Source organism: Pangasianodon hypophthalmus, chromosome 23 (assembly GCF_027358585.1).
Source record: "Pangasianodon hypophthalmus isolate fPanHyp1 chromosome 23, fPanHyp1.pri, whole genome shotgun sequence".
In the NCBI taxonomy this organism is placed as follows: Eukaryota; Metazoa; Chordata; class Actinopteri; order Siluriformes; family Pangasiidae; genus Pangasianodon; species Pangasianodon hypophthalmus.
The window spans coordinates 12,500,647-12,521,896 of NC_069732.1; the positions used below are offsets into that span (position 1 = coordinate 12,500,647).

General features: G+C 37.9%; 2 protein-coding genes across 7 annotated transcripts; both read right to left on the reverse strand.

Annotated features, from left to right (window-relative positions):
* Positions 1-447: 447 nt before the first annotated feature.
* Positions 448-9,117, reverse strand: LOC113535836 (digestive cysteine proteinase 2). The gene is made up of 11 exons (XM_034298560.2): positions 8,931-9,117; positions 8,012-8,077; positions 7,850-7,942; positions 6,805-6,977; positions 6,361-6,610; positions 6,069-6,264; positions 4,956-5,146; positions 4,781-4,872; positions 4,378-4,539; positions 2,683-2,872; positions 448-2,385 (listed from the first exon to the last, which is right to left on the reverse strand). The coding sequence occupies exons 1-11, from the start codon at positions 8,974-8,976 to the stop codon at positions 2,198-2,200; spliced, it is 1,647 nt and encodes a 548-aa protein (XP_034154451.1). The 5' UTR covers positions 8,977-9,117; the 3' UTR covers positions 448-2,197.
* Positions 9,118-9,749: 632 nt separating this feature from the next.
* sytl1 (synaptotagmin-like 1) lies at positions 9,750-21,135 on the reverse strand. 6 transcript variants are annotated; one of them, XM_053228480.1, is made up of 15 exons: positions 20,852-21,135; positions 18,154-18,279; positions 17,881-18,023; positions 17,578-17,725; positions 17,429-17,483; positions 16,620-16,677; positions 16,460-16,524; positions 16,248-16,337; positions 14,816-14,982; positions 14,623-14,725; positions 12,794-12,955; positions 12,608-12,686; positions 12,381-12,480; positions 12,041-12,234; positions 9,750-11,120 (listed from the first exon to the last, which is right to left on the reverse strand). In XM_053228480.1, the coding sequence occupies exons 2-15, from the start codon at positions 18,267-18,269 to the stop codon at positions 10,984-10,986; spliced, it is 1,617 nt and encodes a 538-aa protein (XP_053084455.1). In that variant the 5' UTR covers positions 18,270-18,279; positions 20,852-21,135; the 3' UTR covers positions 9,750-10,983. The 6 variants fall into 6 exon arrangements, with proteins under 6 accessions (XP_053084455.1, XP_053084456.1, XP_053084453.1 ...); XM_053228481.1 differs by lacking the exon at positions 20,852-21,135 and adding an exon at positions 20,583-20,801; XM_053228478.1 differs by lacking the exon at positions 20,852-21,135 and adding an exon at positions 20,583-20,801 and having other exon boundaries at positions 18,154-18,293.
* Between the last annotated feature and the right edge of the window lie 115 nt (positions 21,136-21,250).

Sequence of the window (21,250 nt, forward strand, 5' to 3'; positions counted from 1 at the left end):
TATTGTCCCACACATTTTAAGTTTTAAATTTTGCCAGTCACACATTTTGGTTCCATTCCTTTCACAGCTCTGCCAATCATCCTATAGAGGATCCGGGCATCTGAGCTGGGACAAAAATACATCCACTGGCCAACAGAGATCAAAATATTTTTAATGTATACAAAAGCACACAGGATGTAGCCCAGGAAGGCACGTGTCCAGGTGATTCTCAATATGACATTTTAATACGAGTCTGTTGTTCAGTCAGTGTTGATATTTGCTCCATTAAGGACATAATTCTTGATTACACTACAAGTTCCTACTGAGGCACTGCTTCACAAAGGCTCTATGGGCTGTGACTCCACTGGTATTCATGTAGACAATGCCATCCAATGCAGATGAAATGTAAGTAAATGGTGGCAATGCAGATGAAGCTACACTGATAAATACTGTGGCATTTATAACATCTGTCGAGACAAGCAGGTTTTATTGTCATTTGTTATATATAACTGGTACACATTGGAACAAAATGCTGTTTCATCAGGACCATGGTGTAACACAAATAAAGGCAGTATCATGGTAAATAGGACTACATTAAATGCAAATGATGAGTGCAAAAATGTATGATAAATCCACAGGAGAGTGCATGTTAACTAGGCAGGACAACAGAACACTGAGATGCAATTATGCACTACACATATCTGATAGTATACTGATGCAGAAACAATAATATCTGCACATAGACACATTAAATCACCCATGCTGACTAGTGAGGGCCAACTTCATTCTGATCAAGAACATTAAGTAGGATCATTACAGACAGTAAAACAGGAAATGTTTTGTCGTGGGTCCAGGCAAACTGCTAACAAGGTATATGTAGATTGTAGATCATTAGTATCATGGTACATATCTTGGTATATACATTTCCTTTGCTTATTCAAAGAAAAACATTTGGAGTACGGCATGCATAAGCAGCAAACTGGCTGACTAATATTTTTATTCTTAGTGTTGTGCTTGAGCTTTAGTTGCTGAACCCATAAGATTAAGAGTTGATTATTTACAAGTACCTTGTGTACATCATGACATTTAGCAGGGCACTAGGTAATAGAGCACCCAAGGGATCCAAGCAATTTGTAAATCATTTGTAACATTGTGCTTTACGTCAGCATTCTGTTTCTTGGAACGGTAGTTCTGCTTCACTTCTCCCAACAGTCATGGATGGTGAGAATCACCTGGACACCTTCTTGTGCACATGTGCACACGTGCCAACACCAGAACGCCCCCTGTCCATTAGATTGGGAGGTTACCTGTAGCATCCACCTGGGGTCTCAGATTACGACATTTCTGAAAGGGGTGTTGTTATCCATTCAGTCATTTGATTGTATAGTCCTACTTATTTTGATTCCAAAAGACTTCTATTTTATTGCTGTTGGTCTTTGCAGTTAGCTCTGTTTTGTGACTGGTTTTAATAATTCCTATGTTCTTGAGCTTCAATTTTGGAGTATCAGGGAATAAAATATTTATAACCAGAGTCATATAGACTTTGATATGGCAAACATAACTTTAATTATAAAAAGAACAAACACTAGGATTTCCCAAAGCATAAAGATGAATTAACTACACCTGGACACCCAAGCACTGGACACATGGATGTCAAGGAATTCATAAATTGCTGTAAATATCCTTGTCCAAGAATCCATTACCTTGAGGGAGTCCACTGATTAAAAACTAATTAAAAAACTGACTTCTTGAAAAAAAAAACATGGGTAGGACTTAAGGATTAAATCAAAAGCATTCTTTAAAAAAAAAAAAAAAAAAAAAAAAAAAAAAAAGTTTAATTCATTCCCTAGCATTTCCAGCAGTAACCCATTAGCACTGCCACCTCTCAGTGCAGGTAAAATAAGGCTACATAAAACATAACACAGTGGAATACATCTTAATTGTTCTATATGAAATGCAAGAACAAACACTTGTAATTTCAGTGCAACTCATTTAAAGACAGCCATATAATTCTGACAAAAAAAAAAAAAAAGACATCTGGCAGATTGTGTATGCATGTTCTAATGAAACATGTTTACCTTGAGTGACACCATGTGGTCAGAACACAATGCAATATTTGTTTGTTGTGAGGCAAATACTATTTTTTTTTTAAGCTCAGCATAAATCAGCTCTAGTTTGTAACCAATTATATCTGAGCATGTTTCTTTAATCATGTGCATTAGGACAGTGTAACATATGTGGCCCCAGTTGCCACTCCACAGTTGTTGTCCTTCATGGACATAAGCACATAACCATCGTTACCCCAGTAAGTGGACCAGGAGTTCTTCACCAGCCAGTAAGGCTGTCCATCCAGTACCCCATAACCCACTGCCAGAACAGCATGGTCCAGGTCATCTATCCCGTTCTCTACATCACAGAAAGGAAAAAGGGAAGAGGGAAAAAAAAAAAAAAAAAAAAAAAAAAAAAAAAAAAAAAAAAACCACACACATCACTTTTCATAGCAATGGCAAACTCCACAGATACATTGTCTTCTGCATCTATAGCATATAGGGAAAGGAACCATATTTTTCTGTTCCAAGTCCAAGAGCAGTTCTAAGAGTAGGCTGTAAAATCTATTATACATATCTGACACTGTTGTTATCAATGAAAAGTCTCTGCATTACTGTACATAAGTATGTGTATAAGTGTAAATCAATAACTCACTGCAGTCTGGTTCATAATACACGCCATTACTGTAGAAGCTAAAGGAGCGGTGAGCGGCATCGATGCTGACTGCAGTAGGACCATATTTATACAGCGCAGCCTTCAGAGCCTCCAAATCTCCACTGGTGACGTTGGTGTAGCTTTTCACATGGGCAGTAAGAGAGGATTCATTATAGTGACACAGGCCATTCTGAAACAAATCCACAGAGGCTCTGCTGTCACAAAGAATAACGTAAAAACACAACAGTACAATAGAGCTGTAAATATTCACGTACCATTTTAAAAAATAGTGCATTACAAGTTTTGTCCTTTTCATACCTTTTAATATTAGCACTACAAGATTATTTATAAGTTGATGAGAGCCAGCATACTAACGTAATAGCCCTATTACTGCGAGGTAGCAGATTTTAAAATCATGTCAAACCCCACGATTGACTAAAATTTTCCTGTTTAACTCTGGGCATATTTCATTAGTGCTAATCATACATTATTCTCCTCTTGTTAAAGAGCAGTCAGATCTTACATAGTTTTTAATTTGCCTCTAAAGGTTACAAATAACAAACAAAGACAGAATTATTAGCATAATCAAAAAAAGATTGTAAATGAAACTTATCTTAAAATACATTTAGACAACTGTTGCTTCTGAACAAACTTGGTTATCAGTATAGAAAAACCAAGTGTTTTGGAACTTATAACCTCAATATCAGGTATGACCCAGAAGATGAATTCCCTTTTGACTCAAGTCTAGTTCTTTTCCAAGTTTATTCCTCAGGTCATCGCAGAGTTTTTCCTTGCTCATTAAAAATCTAGATCTACAAATGTGTACAGTACAAGAGAGTAAACCCACAGAAACCATCACAAATTTGAACCTACTAAGCTTCACTCCCTCCCTCTGCAACTGGATCCTACACAATCCACCTCCCACCCACCTCCCTGATAAACCATTGTCACCATGCACCACTACCTTACTTACTAGGCACCCCCATCCTGTGGACTATTCATACATCATGTTATTGAGCATCACACTATAGTCACATATCATGCTAGTCATTATGCATGGATACCAACACAAGCACAATTATATACACAATTGTATATGATGTCTTTGTATGCTGTAGTTTTACAACTTCCATTAATCAGAACTAAAGGGCCCACAACCTGTTCCAGCATGACAGTGCCCCCGTGCATAACGCAAGGTCCATGAAGACATGATTTTTTCAAGGCTCGAATGGAAGAACTCTAGTTGCCTGCAACCCCACTGAACACCTTCGGGTTAAAAGCCTCCTCACCTAACATATTGCCTGACCTCACTAATGCTCTTGTGGCTGAATGAGCAAATCCCTACAGCCGTGCTCCAAAAACTACTGGAAAGCCTTCCCAGAAGAGCAGAGATTATGTCATAACAGCAAAAGGAGACCAAGTCTGGAATGGGATTTAAAAAAAAAAAAAAAAAAAAAAAAAAAAAAGCATTCCTTTTTTTTGTATACAAATATTTACCCATTTTCATGAGTGGTGCCAATAATTTGGGAGTTGACATCTTAAGTAATATCACATTCATCCCATCAAGAAAAAAAAAGATTTTGGGTGACTTAAATTTTAACAGAGGGGAATGACATATCTGAGCTATGGTGGCAACATATTAAAATTCTTAGAGTTGTACATGCCACTTGTTACTCATGGGTAATTAATACACACCATGCCAGTGTATCCACCATAACTCTCTGCAGTGGAGATGCCACCATGTTTCATGATCCATTCAAATGCTCTCCACTCCTCTCCTCCATCACAGCCATTGTTCCCAAAGCCCCATGTACAGTCTACTAGCATCTGCTGAGACAACACCACACGCTCCCCTGTCTGTTATGAGAAAGAAAGAGAATGGACGTGGTAAGAATTTGGTGCACTGTTTATCATTTAAGTTTTTCAATAAACTTTGAACGGAAGAGTAACAAATGTGAAATTTAACTTGGGCATGATATCAGTTGTCCGACAGGACCTTGGTTTCATTACTAGCTCATGTGCACCTACACTGCAAGAAGGAAGAAAAGTACATGCACAAAACAAGTGTACATTCTGTGTACACACTGCATGCATTTACCTTTAAAAACAATGCTCCTTCTAGTGCTCCTGTTGCTGCAAAGCTCCAGCAGGACCCACACACAGCTTGGTCTTTTACAGGGGTCACGGCACCTAACACACCATGCAGATGGTAATAAAGCCAAGTACTTATCAGAGAGGTGAACCCCTGACCAAATCCAATGTACAGAACATACCATACAGCCTCCAGTCCAGGGAGTCAGGCAGAGTGAGAGAGCGGAGTTCAGTGGGGAAAGGTTGAGCTTTGTTAGGGGTCTTCCTCTGTTTCCCACCTCTCATCATTGCTAGCTCTTCCTCTGAGCGATCAGCCAGGTGATTCACTGAGAGGGAATATGAGAGGCCTGCTCTGTTCATGGAGTGAATATACCTGCAAAAGAAGCAGCACAATTGTCAACACATCTTAGAAAGTTTTATTGTCTAATAGGCTTCATTATTTTTGATACTGATCTTTCCCTGGTCACAATTTACCTTTTAAAAAAAATGCAATAAATGCAACAATTTAATTGTCCAGAACTGACAGCCGTTTTTAAAAAAAAAAAAAAAAAAAAAAGGAAAGCAAGCATTTCTACTATGTCAGGTTTAAGGAGAACAAGAAAAGGCATAATATTACCAGCTGTGCAGTCTGGAATTGCTTGTTGGCAGTGGAAAGCAAAAATTAAGCTTTTTGGGTGATTCTATGCTCAGTAAACAATAAAGGAATCCAGTAAAACAGAAAGACAGTACACTTCAGTATAATCATCATACATACTATAGATTGTATTTTATAATTCGTATGTCGATTGGCTCATTCAATTTTATTGGTGTGAAAAAGACAGCTCTTTTGGTGTAACTTTGATAACTTGAACTAGTGCATGTTCCAATGCTAAATGTGCAAAATGCATAAGGGTTGGCAGGTAATGTAATAATAATAAACGTTACTGGACAGCACAGTGTAATCATGCCGAGTTGACCAAACCATTACATTGCACAAGCCTAATGTCAAACATTAACAAGTAGAACTCAACAGCCAAGTCTTGTCCTTTCAGACATTTGACCCTGCTGTGACCTTGAACCTGTCAATTCCAAAATCGAGTCACTTCATCTGCAGGTTACAATGATCATTCCATATAAATCCTACAAACATTCAACCATTCTTTCTTGAGATAATCACACTAATGTGAATCTGACAGACAGATGGATGGACGGACAGACAAACCAAAAACAGAATGCCTCCACCACCCAGTGGTAGAGGCATAAAAATAGGGCTTTATGACTTTAAAACATGTGGAAATATGAAGTTATTTCCTCACCGAACATTATGTACAAAGTTGTGTTCTCGCTTTTCATGTTCCACCTCATCTTCATAGTTATGCTCATATTTTTCCTTAAAGTGCCCAAATAATCGATGGGCATGGCCCACAGGAGAAGTATGAATCAAGTCTTGAATGGGATTGGCTAGTATTCTGTGCTCCACTCCTGGACCAGGAAAAGGACCGCAGCTCATACCTAATAAGAAAACAATTAGACATTTCAATAGAGAGGCACAAGCAGTTATACATGCCTGCGCCAGCAAGTGTGAGAAAATAAGAATGGACAATTTACCTTCTGGCAGATCAAAGTCTTTAGGATCGGTTCGAGGGTTGAAGTCACTGTAGTCGATGAGGTATTTGTCATAGTGGGAACCCAGAAGCGTGTTGTAGCCCATCATTTCATAATGGTAAGGTACGGCCTGTGACGTTCCACCCTCTGGTCGGGCCACCCACAGACGGTAAGTGTTCTTTTTGTGTCCAACAACAGTGACGTTCTTCCACACCTCACACAAGAGGCCCGCAAAGTATTCCATCTGCTCAAACTGTACACAAATGCAGACATGTCAAGAGGGAAATAACAAAACCCACAAAACTGACTAACACAAAAACTGTCTCATTCAATCATTAGGTCGCCTGAACTACATTTCACAATGCATAATTCAAAAGCGGAAACAAAACATAGCTACAGACACTTATGACTATGGCTACAGTTATATTCTTAAAACAAAGTTGACACCTCAAAGCCTTGTAGGTCAGGCAGTGCAGCCTGAGGCAGAACAGGATCCTCCTTAGTGCCATTGACTTGGAAGCATTTCATGGCATTAAATTCAGTCTCAGTTGTCACAGGTGTGATTTTGTAGCTGACGCCTTGATCTCCTGCTGCTCCAAGTTGAAAAGTGGAGACTTGTCCTGCCAGCGAGTTACCACAAAGCATAAGTAACAGATACTCATTATGCCTACATAAGCATAACCTGTGTAGGGATAAGCAGTAGGTGCAGCAGCTTGGGAATTAACTTGAGTAGTCACATGCTGGACATACAAACTGCAAAAAAAAAAAGTTATTCATCTTAATATTTAAATTAAACCTCTATAGTAAATCATATTTTTTGACAATGGCATGTTTCCCAAAAGGTTCCTGTAGAGATTAAGGAACTAAAGGATTCTAAAAATCCTGAACAAAGCTGGCAAGTTCCTGTACAAGTTCCTGTTTTGTATTTCCTTCTTATAGCATGATTTTTGATGCAATATCATAATTTGTGCATTTGAAGCAAGTCACTAGAAGCATACAAAATATACTCCTGCAACTTTTCTGTCCAGCCTCTTAAAACAGATAAAAATCTAGTTCCTGAAAGACATTTAGGCTTTGAGGAAATTCAAAATCATCCTGTTCATGGAAATCTACACTGCTGCAGGGTTTGATTCAAACACATCTGGACCCAATGTTGAAAACAAAAGAAATGGCCAAATCAGGTATAGAGATGGAACTACAGTGGACCGCAGATCATATTCCAAGCTATTTTCCCCTTCTCATAACACAAGTGATCCAGCTCATCAGCTACTTATCAAGCCATCACGATCACATCAGTCATCAGGAGCTTTAAAAGGGTCTAGGGTGCCAGAGACTTTTTACTCGGAACAAATATTTTATTGGCAGCTGCAGGAATGTGAGAACTTCCAAAATGAGTTACGAATTAAGATAACTGATACTACCCTTAACGCATCAGGCCAGCACACTGAGAAGATAACAGGACTTAAAAACATTAACATGAAGCCAAACTCACCATGATAATAGTCAATTCTGCTTCTCTTCCCCTGTACATCATACCAGCCTTCAAAAGGTTCCTTGATTTCAGCATAGGGTAATGAGATCACACCTTCAAAGGAGTGGCATAATGAGTCCCAATCTCAACAGCTATTGAAAGGATAAAGGTCAAAAAGTCTACCTTTTACATGGTACATCTGTCCAAAATCAGGAAGCGTCCGGCCAGCAAGAGGTGAAGCTTGCAACACTGTGGACATAAAGGAAAATGCAAGTTTAATTATGTACAAAATCATGTGTACCATTTTAACTCAGAATACATCAAGATACCATAGACTACAGCACTGCTGAATTCTCAATTCTGATTGGTCAGAAGATGTTGAGTAATTTTCTCCGACAGTAGTTCCAGCTACAAGGTTCATATTAACTTATCCTAATACTTTCTATATTATTTCTATAGTTATTTCTAATATTATTTCTATAGTAACAACTTGCCTGTATGGACTATATGGCAGACACTGCACACAGATTAAAAAATGTAATTCTTGATATTGTGCAATTTTTTTGGAAGGAGTCTCCAGTTTCAGCACTTTATAACAGTCAGACATAGAGCTGTAACTTTTCTCCACATGAAAGTCTTCTGCACAGAGGGCTTCGAAATCTCAGTAACATGACTAGCTGTTTTGTTTGTTTGTTTGTTTTTGCCTTAGGTTTGAGAGAGAAGAGAGAGTCTGATAAAGGAACGTCTGTTTATAGTTACTATAATGTAAGTGATAACAGGAACTAACTTGTTTTGTAGACATTCTGCAACATAAAAAGTAACTATTAAGTTGCTAAAAAGTACAATGTGTCATTGTAATCAAAGGCAAACTGCTGTGGCACGAGCTGAATTAAACACAACAGGGCGTGCTGTAAATGGAAAATAATCAACTTTGACTGGCAACCCTCCACTTCATACCATTCCAACGTTGATTATTTTCCTAAAGCAGCACGCCACGTTGTGTGTTATTCCTTACTTACAGCAGATATTCTATATCCGGTTCCTGAAAAACACTTTTCCAGTATACAGGGGGGGAAAGTGTATATCTGAAAAGCAGTCTTACCTAAGGCACAGCCGAACAACACGGCTACAGCTAGAAAGGTCCACATGGTGAAGCGACGTGTTAATAAAACACATACAGCGACATAAACAACCTCACACGCTCGCGCGGAAACTTCCCCGTGTTATAAACAGCTCATATTTATCAAGGTAGCGACCTGCAGCGCGCGCCAATCAAAACACGCAGCCGGGGCTCCATGAAGTCACATGACTTTAAGTGACACGCGCTCACATGATCGCAGTCAGCTGCAGCAGATCAGTTCCGCTCGTGCTGGGCGCACTTTTAAATAGCTTCCTACTCCCTATACAAGTGCACTTTATACCGAGTATTAGCATAATAACTCACACCCTAGATGGTGCACTGTTTATCAAATACGGAGTCATTTAGTATTCAGCTGTTCTCATAGGTTTCGCTTGAGTCAGGAATAAAAATGGGTACTTCCTGTTATTGTGTAACCTAGATAAAAGATTAAACAGATAATATTCATCCAGATGTGACAAGCACATACAGAAAGGATGCAAAACACGTTGTGTAACTCAAGATTGGGTGAAACCTAAGATGAGAAGCAAAACTTGAAACTAAACATTATACTAGATATTGACACCCTACTTAAAATCATTTCTGTGGTTACTTTCAGTAGTACTTTACATTATATGGTTGTCTGGAAAAGTCTAAAGCAAACTAATCTAATTTAATGCAGTAAATTAGATTCAATAAAGAAACCAGTACTCTGGTCCACCTGATTACACTCCTCATATGCATTTTTTATTATTATTTATTTATTTATTTATTTTTTTTGGCTTTAATTTCATTTTTAAGCCACTAAGGAAAACAACAAAGTTGTGGGGTTTTACCAAATGAGGGTTCACACCTATTATACCACCATGAACGTAATTTGTATAAAAGAAGATCAATAAAAATGTAATGTAAGTGGTAATCAAAAATCCAAGTGATTTGCCTGATCAACCTTATGGTACACACAGCCACTGGACACACACACACTGAAACATCACATGTGATCACTATTTATTCTGTTTATTAGTAGATACAAAACCATTCAGTCTTTTACACCTTAAGAACATATCTCTTTTTAAAAAGTTATTTATACACTCCCACTTTGGAAGTACCAAACTTGCCAATGCAGTTGGCAGTAGGAGTAGGACAATATTACTTGCTTGTTGTACAACAGTACCACCAGGCTGCTTGCTTCTTTTCCAAGCATGACTCCTGCAGAAAATAATCATGGAGCTATAACTGCCTTCTGCAATGCTGTATGTATGCTCAGGAATCCTGAGACATTGCAACCTTGATAACCTGAAGCACCTGAACCTGAACACCAGGTGCTCCCAAAGAGTGGACAGATGGTATTAAAAAATATAAAATAATTTCCCCAATAACGATTTTCAAAACCTATTTACAAAAAACATTTAACAAAGTAGGAGTGTAACAAATTCTGACAAAATGATATCACTGAACAGACATGTGCTATAGTTACTGGCATTTTATGAAAAATTCCACAAATACTAAAGTACGCGAGTTTTTGGTTTTTTTTGGTAGCTGATGAAAATTTGCCCTGGAAAGCTTAAAACAGTAATTCAGAGCTTTCAGAGCTGATTGTGAACACAGTTTTTGAACTCTTATGCCAACATGGATTTGTCATATGTCATATGTCATCACACCACAACCCTTAGCACAAAAGAAGGTCAAGTAAATTGTGAAGCCACCATGGGGCCCGAGACATTATGAGAGGAGGTTTAACATAGGAGACAACTCCAAATCCCATCCACTATGATTTCCTGAGGGGTCAGTATTGAAGTCCCGAGAGGTCTCCAAATCTCTAAATCCTCAATATTTACATATTGCTGCTTTTAAGCTTATAAATAGCAAAATACATCTTTTTCCTCATAAGAACCAAGAATGCATGTACCAATATATATTATATAATTTAAGTGACTTCCAGAATGTCATAGAGAGAAATAAATATTTCTCTGTGAAAGAACAAAGGAGGAAATTGGTGGACTGTCTTGTTAGATAGACAAGGCCAGGTATGTTACTCTCAGCACAGCTGAATGTTGGTTCTGATTGGCAGAGTGACATCCACCCAGTTGTTGGGGTCCTGGATGACTGTATTCCACACACTGATTTCTTCTTCATTGGAGTCCATCCAGCTAACCATCTGACCATAACTCATACCTAAATAGCACACACATGCACATGGACACACACACAACAAATACAGTTGTATTTTATGCATGCAAGATGTACAGAGCTGTATACACACTAGAGGATCGTTTTGAGCTGATGTGTAATGTTGTGTTTCTCACAAATAAAAGCCATTAGCATCAACTTATAACATCTGCATATGTACTTGTTTGTTTTTAGCCATGTTTAGTCCAATCAACCAGCATTCTAACATTCTATGTTTAAGAAATCCTTTCACACGATAATGGTATAAAATCTGTGTGCATTTTAGTGCCTTTTACACAGGCACTTCTGCATGGGAATTCAACAATAATTGTGAATGCAGGCCAAATCTGAGGAAGACTGGCATGTTATACAACTAGGATCAGTTCAACAAAACCTGAGAAATTATCAAGGAGATCATGTGTAAACAGAAGCTAATATATTACTAGGAAAAAATCTGACATCCTGATGAATATTTATTCTACACTGTCTGAGGGGGAAAACATAACAGCACGGTAAAGCTTTAACAGGAGGAAAACTTAAAGTCAATGAAAAGGAAGAACAAGACAAATGTCTGGAGTGATTCAGAAATTAAACAAAACCCCTGAAATTCTGTGAGATGAATGGCACAGTACTCTGCAGAACGTGATACAGACTCTGTGAATGTGATGTAAGTATAGAGAAGTGGAACGTGATACAAAACAAAAATTATTTCCAGCAAGATCATTGCATTTGGAAATTGTTATGTCACATTTTGTGTAATAGAACTCAGGTAAAATACCATTTGAAGGCTACAAATTTGAATAGCCCTCAAACAAAGCCTGAATATTACTGGTTAAGGTATACTGATATGCTGCTAATGTTTTGGAGGTGAAAACATGACAATGTATTTGTGTTTATCTATGTATGCGTCTGTATACACACTGTACCTGAGCCTGTGCTGAGGTGCACACCTCCAAGACAGGTGGATGAGTTCCAAACAGTAATTTCAGCACAGGCCTGTGTGAGGTCAACAGACTGCAAACCATCATACACCATAGTGTGGTTAAATACAGGACTGACTGACCCACGAACAACCCGCGTCTGCTGACCACTACCACCGCTCTCATCTGGCAAAATCACACTGCAAACACACCATACACACTCCCATGTACTTTTTCTATGAGGGCAAGTGCAGATTTATTCTTATCATATAATATTGATACAGTTACCTACGGTTATTGAGTTATTGATTTTTCTGTAGATATTGGTGAATGTGTGTAGGTTTACCTTTTTACAGAGATACTTGGAGTCCCACGTTTTGGAGGAAGGAGTCCAACGATCTCCTTCAGCCAAATATGTAACTCACCAGTGAGAGGGAACCCTCCTTCTGTGTTCACAAATTTGCAAAGATATCAATTATACATATGTGTAAATACATGCATAATATATGATTTATTATTATTATTATTATTATTAGCGTATGTATCTCTGCTTCTATGTGTGTGTTCAGTGACCTTCAGAGCCAGGTGGTATGAATTTAATTGATAGTAAGATGGTTCCCCTGCTGAGCACAGCTTCAGGATTCATTTGTACCTGAGACAAAAAGCGATAGTGCAGTCAAATAAATCATTTTACATGACACAGCACACTTAATTGGCTTTGCATTTGTCTGTTTTGGTTGCAGGTTGTATTTCACTTACCCTGGGCTGAAGGGGGTACCAGGCTGGTTTACTCTGGCTCCAGTCCCACTGGCTGAGCTGCACTTCGACCTCCCCCAAGAACAGGTTCCTCCGCACACGCTCCATATGCCACACTGACACACTGAGGACGCGAGCCAGCAGGTCTGATTTACGTACTTTATACTGGGATAAAGATTAGAGTATTTCTCATTAATGTGCATAATTTATAAATATGGGGCTAAAGATGTGCTGTACCATTTTGTGTTAAAAGGTCTATTAATTTTACAGAAAATGATTAATATGTATAAATTTTAAATCATATCATTTCACTCTTACTCCTCATGGTGTTTACTGAATACAAATGAAAGAAGACTCCAGTTAAAATATATATAAATATATATAAAATATATAAAATATATACACAAACATTAATATTCCTTTAAATAACTTTATTTATGATTCAAGTTAACATTATCAACATAAAATCAACATTAATACACCATAAGTAATGTAAACAAAGTAATTAATACTTGTATTAATTGATATTGTTATAAATAATTAACCAAATAAGCCAAAAGATAAACACCTGTTTTAACTAATACTCATTCCATAAGTTCATAATGACCAATAAAAGTCATATTTGTGATTGTTAACTGGCTAAATGTGTAAGTGCAGCTGAGTGGTGGCTTCCAACATGGGGTTACAATGAATTTAATATTTAGGAACATGTAATTTTATTTATGATCATTTATGTGGACTTATTTTTAGCCATGTATGGAATAAGTATTGGTTAATGTAGGTATATTATTCATTCATTCATTCATTCATTTATTTTCCATCCCATACTTCCTGAGCCCAGCCACAGATCTAAGGGATCCCCCAAAGATCCCAAGCCAACTTGGCCTTCTTCAAATCCACAAAACACATCCACTGACTGGACTAGCATGGATTAGCACTGCTCTAAGGCCTGGGAGGATCTCCCATTGTTCCTCCTGAATCCTTAGTTCAACTATCTGATGGAGTATTATGTCCAGAACCCTGGAATAGACTTTTCCTGGAAAGCTGAGGAGTGTGATCATACAAGACTAATGAGACAATTACAAAATCGATCATTGACCTTTGGCACAAAGTTCTCTGGTACCAAGTACACATATGAGTAACCATGTATTCAAGCAAAACGTTCATTATTGACAATCCGCAGCTTACAGAGTATATGTCTAATACCAGTCTGAACTCTAATAACAGTCTGAAGTCTAATAATTCGGGTTCAGGTTCATATCCAGGAGGCTGTTCCTCGCTATTATGTGCCTGCGGACACCACTTCAATGCCTGGCTTCAGGGGTGGGTCCCATTAACCCTAATCTGGGCAGGGTACACTTTATCATACCCTTTATGGTGGTCATTAGGATCACTATTTGTCTGACCTCTCCCCTTCAGATCTGTTAATGCTTCCAGCATTAAGCTCTGGGTGACATAGCCCTGAGGTTCACTGAAGTTTACAAACCTCTTCAAGGCTGTATATTTATTAATATTTATTTAACATCAATTACTTGTTATTAAAGATTATTTACGTTTATTCATGCTAAGGCTTATGACTTGTTCATGTTAAGTAATGCATTGTATTACACAATGCAGTTGTACTGTACACCTAAAAAGTGACTTATGTGGTAGGTTTATATGATAATATGGTCAATGAATGTAGATATAATGTATAGCATTATACAATGTATACAATGTATAATGCTACAGTGTAGATAATAGCATTATCAACGAGAAGAAGAACAACAATAATAGCATTATACTTTAAAGCTATACTTTACTATGCAACTATAACTGAAACAAACTCTTACCTTGAGTGTTTCATCATATACAGGATTTAGGGTTTTCTTCTTTACTGAAGTTTTTCTTTTACTATGAGATGTGTTATCTGGAAGGAGATACAATTTCACATACCTGCAAAAAAAAATGTAAGTGTGAATATGGATGTACATATACTTATTAGATATCCTCTTGACATTGATGTTTAAATATCCCAACACTTACGGGTCAGAGCGGTTTTTACGCGCTGGAGCCAGGTCCTGACAGCGACACACTCGCACATGAAGCTCCTCTTTCCTAGAGTCATACTGCAAAGAGAATTGGATCTGGCCAGTCACAGTAACACTTCCAAAATCCCCAGCACTGTATAGGCTCATCATGCTGCCGCTCATCTGTGGGAGACAAACACATACTCACTAATAGAGAGCATGATCATGGCACTGCTTAGGATACACACCAAGCTGATTTTTAAAAAATTAGTTTAATTGTCTGTTCAATTAGATATGTTGCCTAGTAGTATTGCCAGTCACTGGACATAACGGATTTGCATATACACAAGGTATACACCACATCTGTCACCTCCAAAAAGCCACCAGAGGGGGCACTGCCCTGAATTTTGAACTCTTCCTCAGTGGTTATGTTCATTCACACATGAACTTGAGTAAGTGCTGAGCTGTTGTTATTCGGATTGATCTCCGCGTATGACGCCTGCCTTGCTTTTCTGGTTTTCCTGCCTTAGATATCACTTTGTTCTGGTTTGCATCTGATATTCAGTGTACTTACTCTGAAGAACCTGTGTTCTTCAGATATAATTATGGATTTGCACTTTGGATTGTTTAACACCAAGCTTATATTGTGTATGACCCAGAACTGTTGTTGCTGATTTTTTGGATTGTGGACATTGTTAAACCATTGTTTAGTCCTCTTTGTTACAATATTACAAACTCATTAACATTAGTCAAAAAACCCAGAGTACCCGATGGAAATCCCTATGAACACAGGGAGAACACCTTGGACCCTGGAACTGTGAGACACCAACACCATGTTACCCATGTATTTGTTGGTCCTATTTTCTTATATATTTAGAGAATTTCTGTGAAAGTGGGTAGTTTATTCCATAGGCTTACATTACATGATACCAAAAATTAAAAAAAAGAAAAAAAAAACATGGCCTCCTCTCCTCATTTCTTTATTCCTCTGAGAGCATTTAAATATTTGATACTTTTGTTTTATGATTCTAGAGCCATCTATGCATGTGAATATGTGACACACTTTTCTTTTTTATTGTTGCCTTGATATATTTATGCTAGATGTTTATACTTTCCTGACTCTACTAGGCAGCTGGTGCCCAGCTGTCTGTACTCTGTGAACATCTTCTGATTAAGTCAAGGTGAAGGTGCAAATAAATACATAGTAAAGTTTGCTGAGATCTTCATGGTCTGTTTCTTATACAGAAGTATCTTTACATCATAACCATTCTATCAAAACATTGCAGACTGAATTGGATTGAAGTCGATTTCGGTATCGTTGGCTGAAGGATGTAGGATTGAGGAGGGGAGTATGTGTCAGTTAGAGCACTGAGAAGTGTGAAATGGGTGTAAATGGCTGTATTTCTGTAGTACAATGTATAGCTGTGTTTGGAGAGTTTGCTTCATACCGTATGATTAGAGTTCAAGTTGTTAACTGAGCCAAATCTGGTGTAGTCCAGTTCAGTGCTGCCAGAATCAATATCACCATCTGAATCAGCCTATAGATAAACAGAGCAAATATAAGACTGAAACAAAGTGTTTAACCGTAGTGCTCACTACCTGAATATACTGTACATTACACATTACTGCATAATCAATCCAACTAGACATCTTAATAAACCTGTAGTGATGAGGTTGTGTTCTGCAGTGATCTGTCCTCTAAAGCCTCTGAATCTGCAACACTTCCTGAAACAGTAGGATGGACAGAAAGAAGAGACAGATAAAGGACACAAACAAGTCTGCTAGTTCCTGTTGGCAAATTTGGTTTGAAAAGAACTTACCTTCAGTAATTTCCCTTGACTCAACTTCTGAAATATCTTCTCTCTTTTCAGTATTCGTCTAGAGAGAACAATAGCAAAATGTCAATTAATACAAAGTTTGTATTTATAATATTCTTTAGTGATGGCTTATTCTTTAGCAAAATAAAAAACAACCAACCAAAAAGTGTTCCATCAAATACTCAGATTCATAAAAAGACATTCACTGTCCAAACTCTCTTCTGGGAGTCTAAATTAGACTGTAAGGTACATTATACGGCCAAACGAATGTGGATACCTGGCCATCACACCCATATGTGCCCATTCCAAAACCATGGGCATTAACACAGCGCTGGCCACTAAAGTCAAGTGACAAGCTTGGGGCACAGTTGGCATTCCAATTCACACCAAAGGTGTTCAGTGGGGTTGAGGTCAGGGCTCTGTGCAGGCCAATCGAGTTCTTCCACACCAACCGTGGCAAACCATGTCTTTATGGACCTCGCTTTGTGCGTGGGGTATGGTCATGATGAAATAGGTTTGGACCTCTTAGTTCCAGTGAAGGGAAATTGTAATGTTACAGCTTAGAAAAACATCCTGTACAATTGTGTGCTTCCAATTTTGTGGCAACAGTTTGGGGAAGGTCCACGTGTGGTTATGATGGTCAGGCATACTTTTGGCCATATAGTGCGCTTATGTATATATATATATATATATATATATATATATATATATATATATATATATATATATATATATATATATATATATAAGGCAAACCCATAGCTTAATGTTTACACAGGGTGTTCAAACAACACACCACCTGCAAAACTAACCTTTGTGCTTCGTTTGGTTCTTGGTCGTGGTTCAGGGGCCACACTAAGGTTGAGACTGAGGAAGATTTATTTAAGTTAGCTCAGGTCCTGGGATGTTTGGCATGACATTAATTCATGTGATTTGGGGATAGAAATAGGCTTTAAATAACCTTTCTTTTTTCTCCTCCTCTATTTTTTTTTCTTTTTCTATTATTTCTCCATCTTCCAGGTCTGCCGTGTTCACTTCTGTGGTCTCTTCTAGCCTCTGAGATGAATTTTGTTCTTTCTGTTCTTCAAACACTGACATCACAGGCAAATCTACACAATGAAAAACACTGTAAATTTGACCAACATGGTAAATAAGTACAAAGCTGAATAAGTATAACAATTTTTACATATGCAGGACTAAAGCAATGAGAGATGAGATTTTGACACATTCTCTGAATAAAATGGGCAGTGAGAAATCAAATGACCTTTGTCCTTCCTTTTGCGGCGCATAGAGGTTTGGACAACATCAGTCCCTCGATTCTGATAGCGCTTGGCTCGTTGCTCATTGAACCACGCGCCCGTGAGGAAGTGAAGGCGCACAGGGTCTGACTCCACTTGTTTGAGTTTGCTGAACACACACACAGACAGATTACATGGAGGCATGATAATATACATATACAATAAATAGCATTACTTCTTTAATCTCCATGTTTTAAAATATATTATAATAATATTAACATTTTAACTCACAAACACACCTGATCCGGCCTTCATCTTGGTTGCGTAATTCATTATCCCTCAACAATACATCTAAAATGACGTTTTGTTCTGCTTCAGTCAGATGACCCAAATCCAAGAGAGTTTCCTCCTCCATAACAGACTCACTTCACAGAAAACACTGCATCAGGAACATCGACAACATCATCATCGCCAGTCAGTCAACTCATCATAATTCTACAATCCTCATCCCACAGTCTAGAGACTCAAGTTGAATCAAGGATATAGTAAGGCTAATAGTACACTGCTAACCTAAAGGGTCTGGATTCACGGAAATCTACAAATAAGTATATGCTGAATATGAGACACATTAAGAAATTTTTGTATACTATAATTTCAAAATCACTTATGTGCAAATCTTTATCTCTGAAACGCTGCATAAATACTTCTTGACCAATGAAACATTTAGAATAATGACATCATGAGAGGGCAAACAGCACAACTGACTGCTGTCCTGCAGAGAATGCAAGAATATCAGAGGTATTGCATTTTGGTTAATTTTTGGATATTGTGAGACTCTTACTGCGTCAGTGAGTTTCATAATCCACATGTAACCATGCAAATAAACATACTGCACATCTTTACAGCTAAATTTCTGAGAAGACTGCCCAGTGAGTTTCCAATATGTATTTATATTTATTAAATTTATCCAGCCTAATTTGAATTGTTCTATATAATCAAACCTATAAGTTAGGTAAAAGATGAAAGTATAATTAGGCTCATTAGCTAGTTGGAAAAGGCAAGAATGGTAACAAAAAGAAAGAAAGTCAAAGTAAAAAAAAAAAAAAAGACAGAGTATGCCAGGCAGAGAGGTGAAGTGAAGGAGTGCAGTAATGATGTGAATATGAAAAGTATATTTAAGGTCTCACACTGATGATGACATTACTGCCTGTCCAACACAGTTTAAAACTTAATAAACATCTTGTAGACAAATGAATCCTATCTACTTACCAATATTTGTATGGAACAAATCATTATATAAAGTAAGTGGTATCTGTGTAAAACTTTTATTTGATTGTCGTGTCGAGTGTCGTGACTACTGATAAATTTTCATGTCATGATTTTGCCAAATATGTGTGGCATTCCACCAAAAAAAAAAAAAAAAAAGATCAGCTGTCACTATGGCTGAATTTTAGAAAACAGCCAAAAATGTTTAAAAATTTGGTCAAAGAAGGCAAACTACTTGGAAATGTTTTTTAGGCTACTTTATAACTTTGTCTTGGAGTCTGCCTGCAAAGATCATGTTGGGTAAAGACGCAGTTTAACAAACGCAGTGGTAAATGCATTCAGCCTGCCTAAAAATGTCTAAAACCTGCTAGTTAAATGTGCTTTTCTCACGATTTGGCCAAGTTTTTGAATAGCTACATGCCAGAGCGAAATGGACATGAGCCTGATAAATTCAGCTTGTGATCAGATACTGGCTGTCAAAATGTCCATGATGGTCCTGCACCATCACATCATCAACAAAACAGAGAAGAGCATTTATACACTCTGTAGAGATGACAGTGGACAAAGTTTTTAAATGCTTAAATGACCCAATATAAAGACATTAATAGCAAGAAATTTAATTAACGCAAATTAATTGATTGAATTAATCAGTGATTATCTCCCGACCAATGTTAGCAGGATCAGTCGAGTGAAAAGAGGTTTAAATGCCGCAGGTGGCTTTTACCTCAGGTGATGAGACAAAAACTGATGTATACGATGCTGATAATAAAATAAAATAAAGTGATAATCAGTATTTCCTATTGTAAACATTATTCTTTAAAATTTAGCAGTAATGCTATTTTTCAATTAGTAGATTACGTTGTATAGGTAGAAGAAGGAGGGTCGTCTTTAAGTGGAGTTAAAGTAATATATTTAAGCAACATTTTCTGTCTTTTGTGGGGTAACCAGATTTTACTTGTGTTTGAAATATATGCAAAAAAAAAAAAAAAAAATTCACAATGTGTTGGGTTTTTCCAGGCCGCCACACATATGTCTAGATATATGATAGATACAAAAAAAAAGTGGTGTATTTCTTTATGAGCACTATGCAAATCCACTGTTATTAGGGTGTCCCATCTAATGTAATGTCCTATAATGAACAACAAAATGTGATACTGGCTCCACTAAATTCCACTAAAAAACAGTAGAAAACATCAAAAGAGTAGAAATATGAAAAAGTGTCTTACAATACCATCATTCAAGCTATTAAATGGTGTAATAAACGGTTTAAGAGGAAGAAGTACTTCCCTGCAGATAACAGAGAGCTGTAGGCAGGTAAACCATTGCATGAGATAGCAAGTCACTGCTGAAGGGGAACTTACCAAATATCAGCGCGCATGCGCAGTCCAACTGCCAAAGGAGTTGTTGAGTCAAACTTAAGTAAACAACGTTCAGTTTCTGGAACAAAACTGTTATACTCTACCTAGGAAATCTAGTTGAAGAACCTCTTCACACCCCTGGCAGTAGCCCAGGTCGTCAGGAACTGGATACTTATCCAACACAAGTCATTGTCAAGTCATTACAAGTCCTGAATGACATCCACACCCTGTGGATTAAGTCCTCGCGCACTGCATGCCACCTCACTATGTGCACCACTAAAACTAGTCTAGTATTAATCATAACTAGTCTTTTATGTATTTGTATATGGCAGGTGTGATAAGGCAGGTGGAGGTAATGAGTGGTGTAACGCACCTGTCTCTCTCTATCTCTCTCTCTCTCTCTCTCTGTCTTAGTTCCCCAGGTGTCTCAGTTCAGGATCTCAGAAGCGCAGCCAGCGTTCAGAACGGATTCCCACACCGACACAATGAATGCGTCCTGTTTAAAGCAGCATTTCTTTCGAGTTAGGGTTAACATCAGTTCTCCGTTAGACTCTGGGCTCCGAGTTAGTACCATTAACCCTCTGAATGCGTCCGATCCCGCCCTCCAGGCGCAGTACAAAACGTGAACCGGATTCAAGCGCGCGCACACACACACACACACACACACACACAAGGAACTTAGATCAATTCAGCTCATGCTCATTCTACTCATTTGTCTCTCTCGCCTCTGAGACTATGTGCTTCACATGACTACAGAGTTTGTGCAAGGATG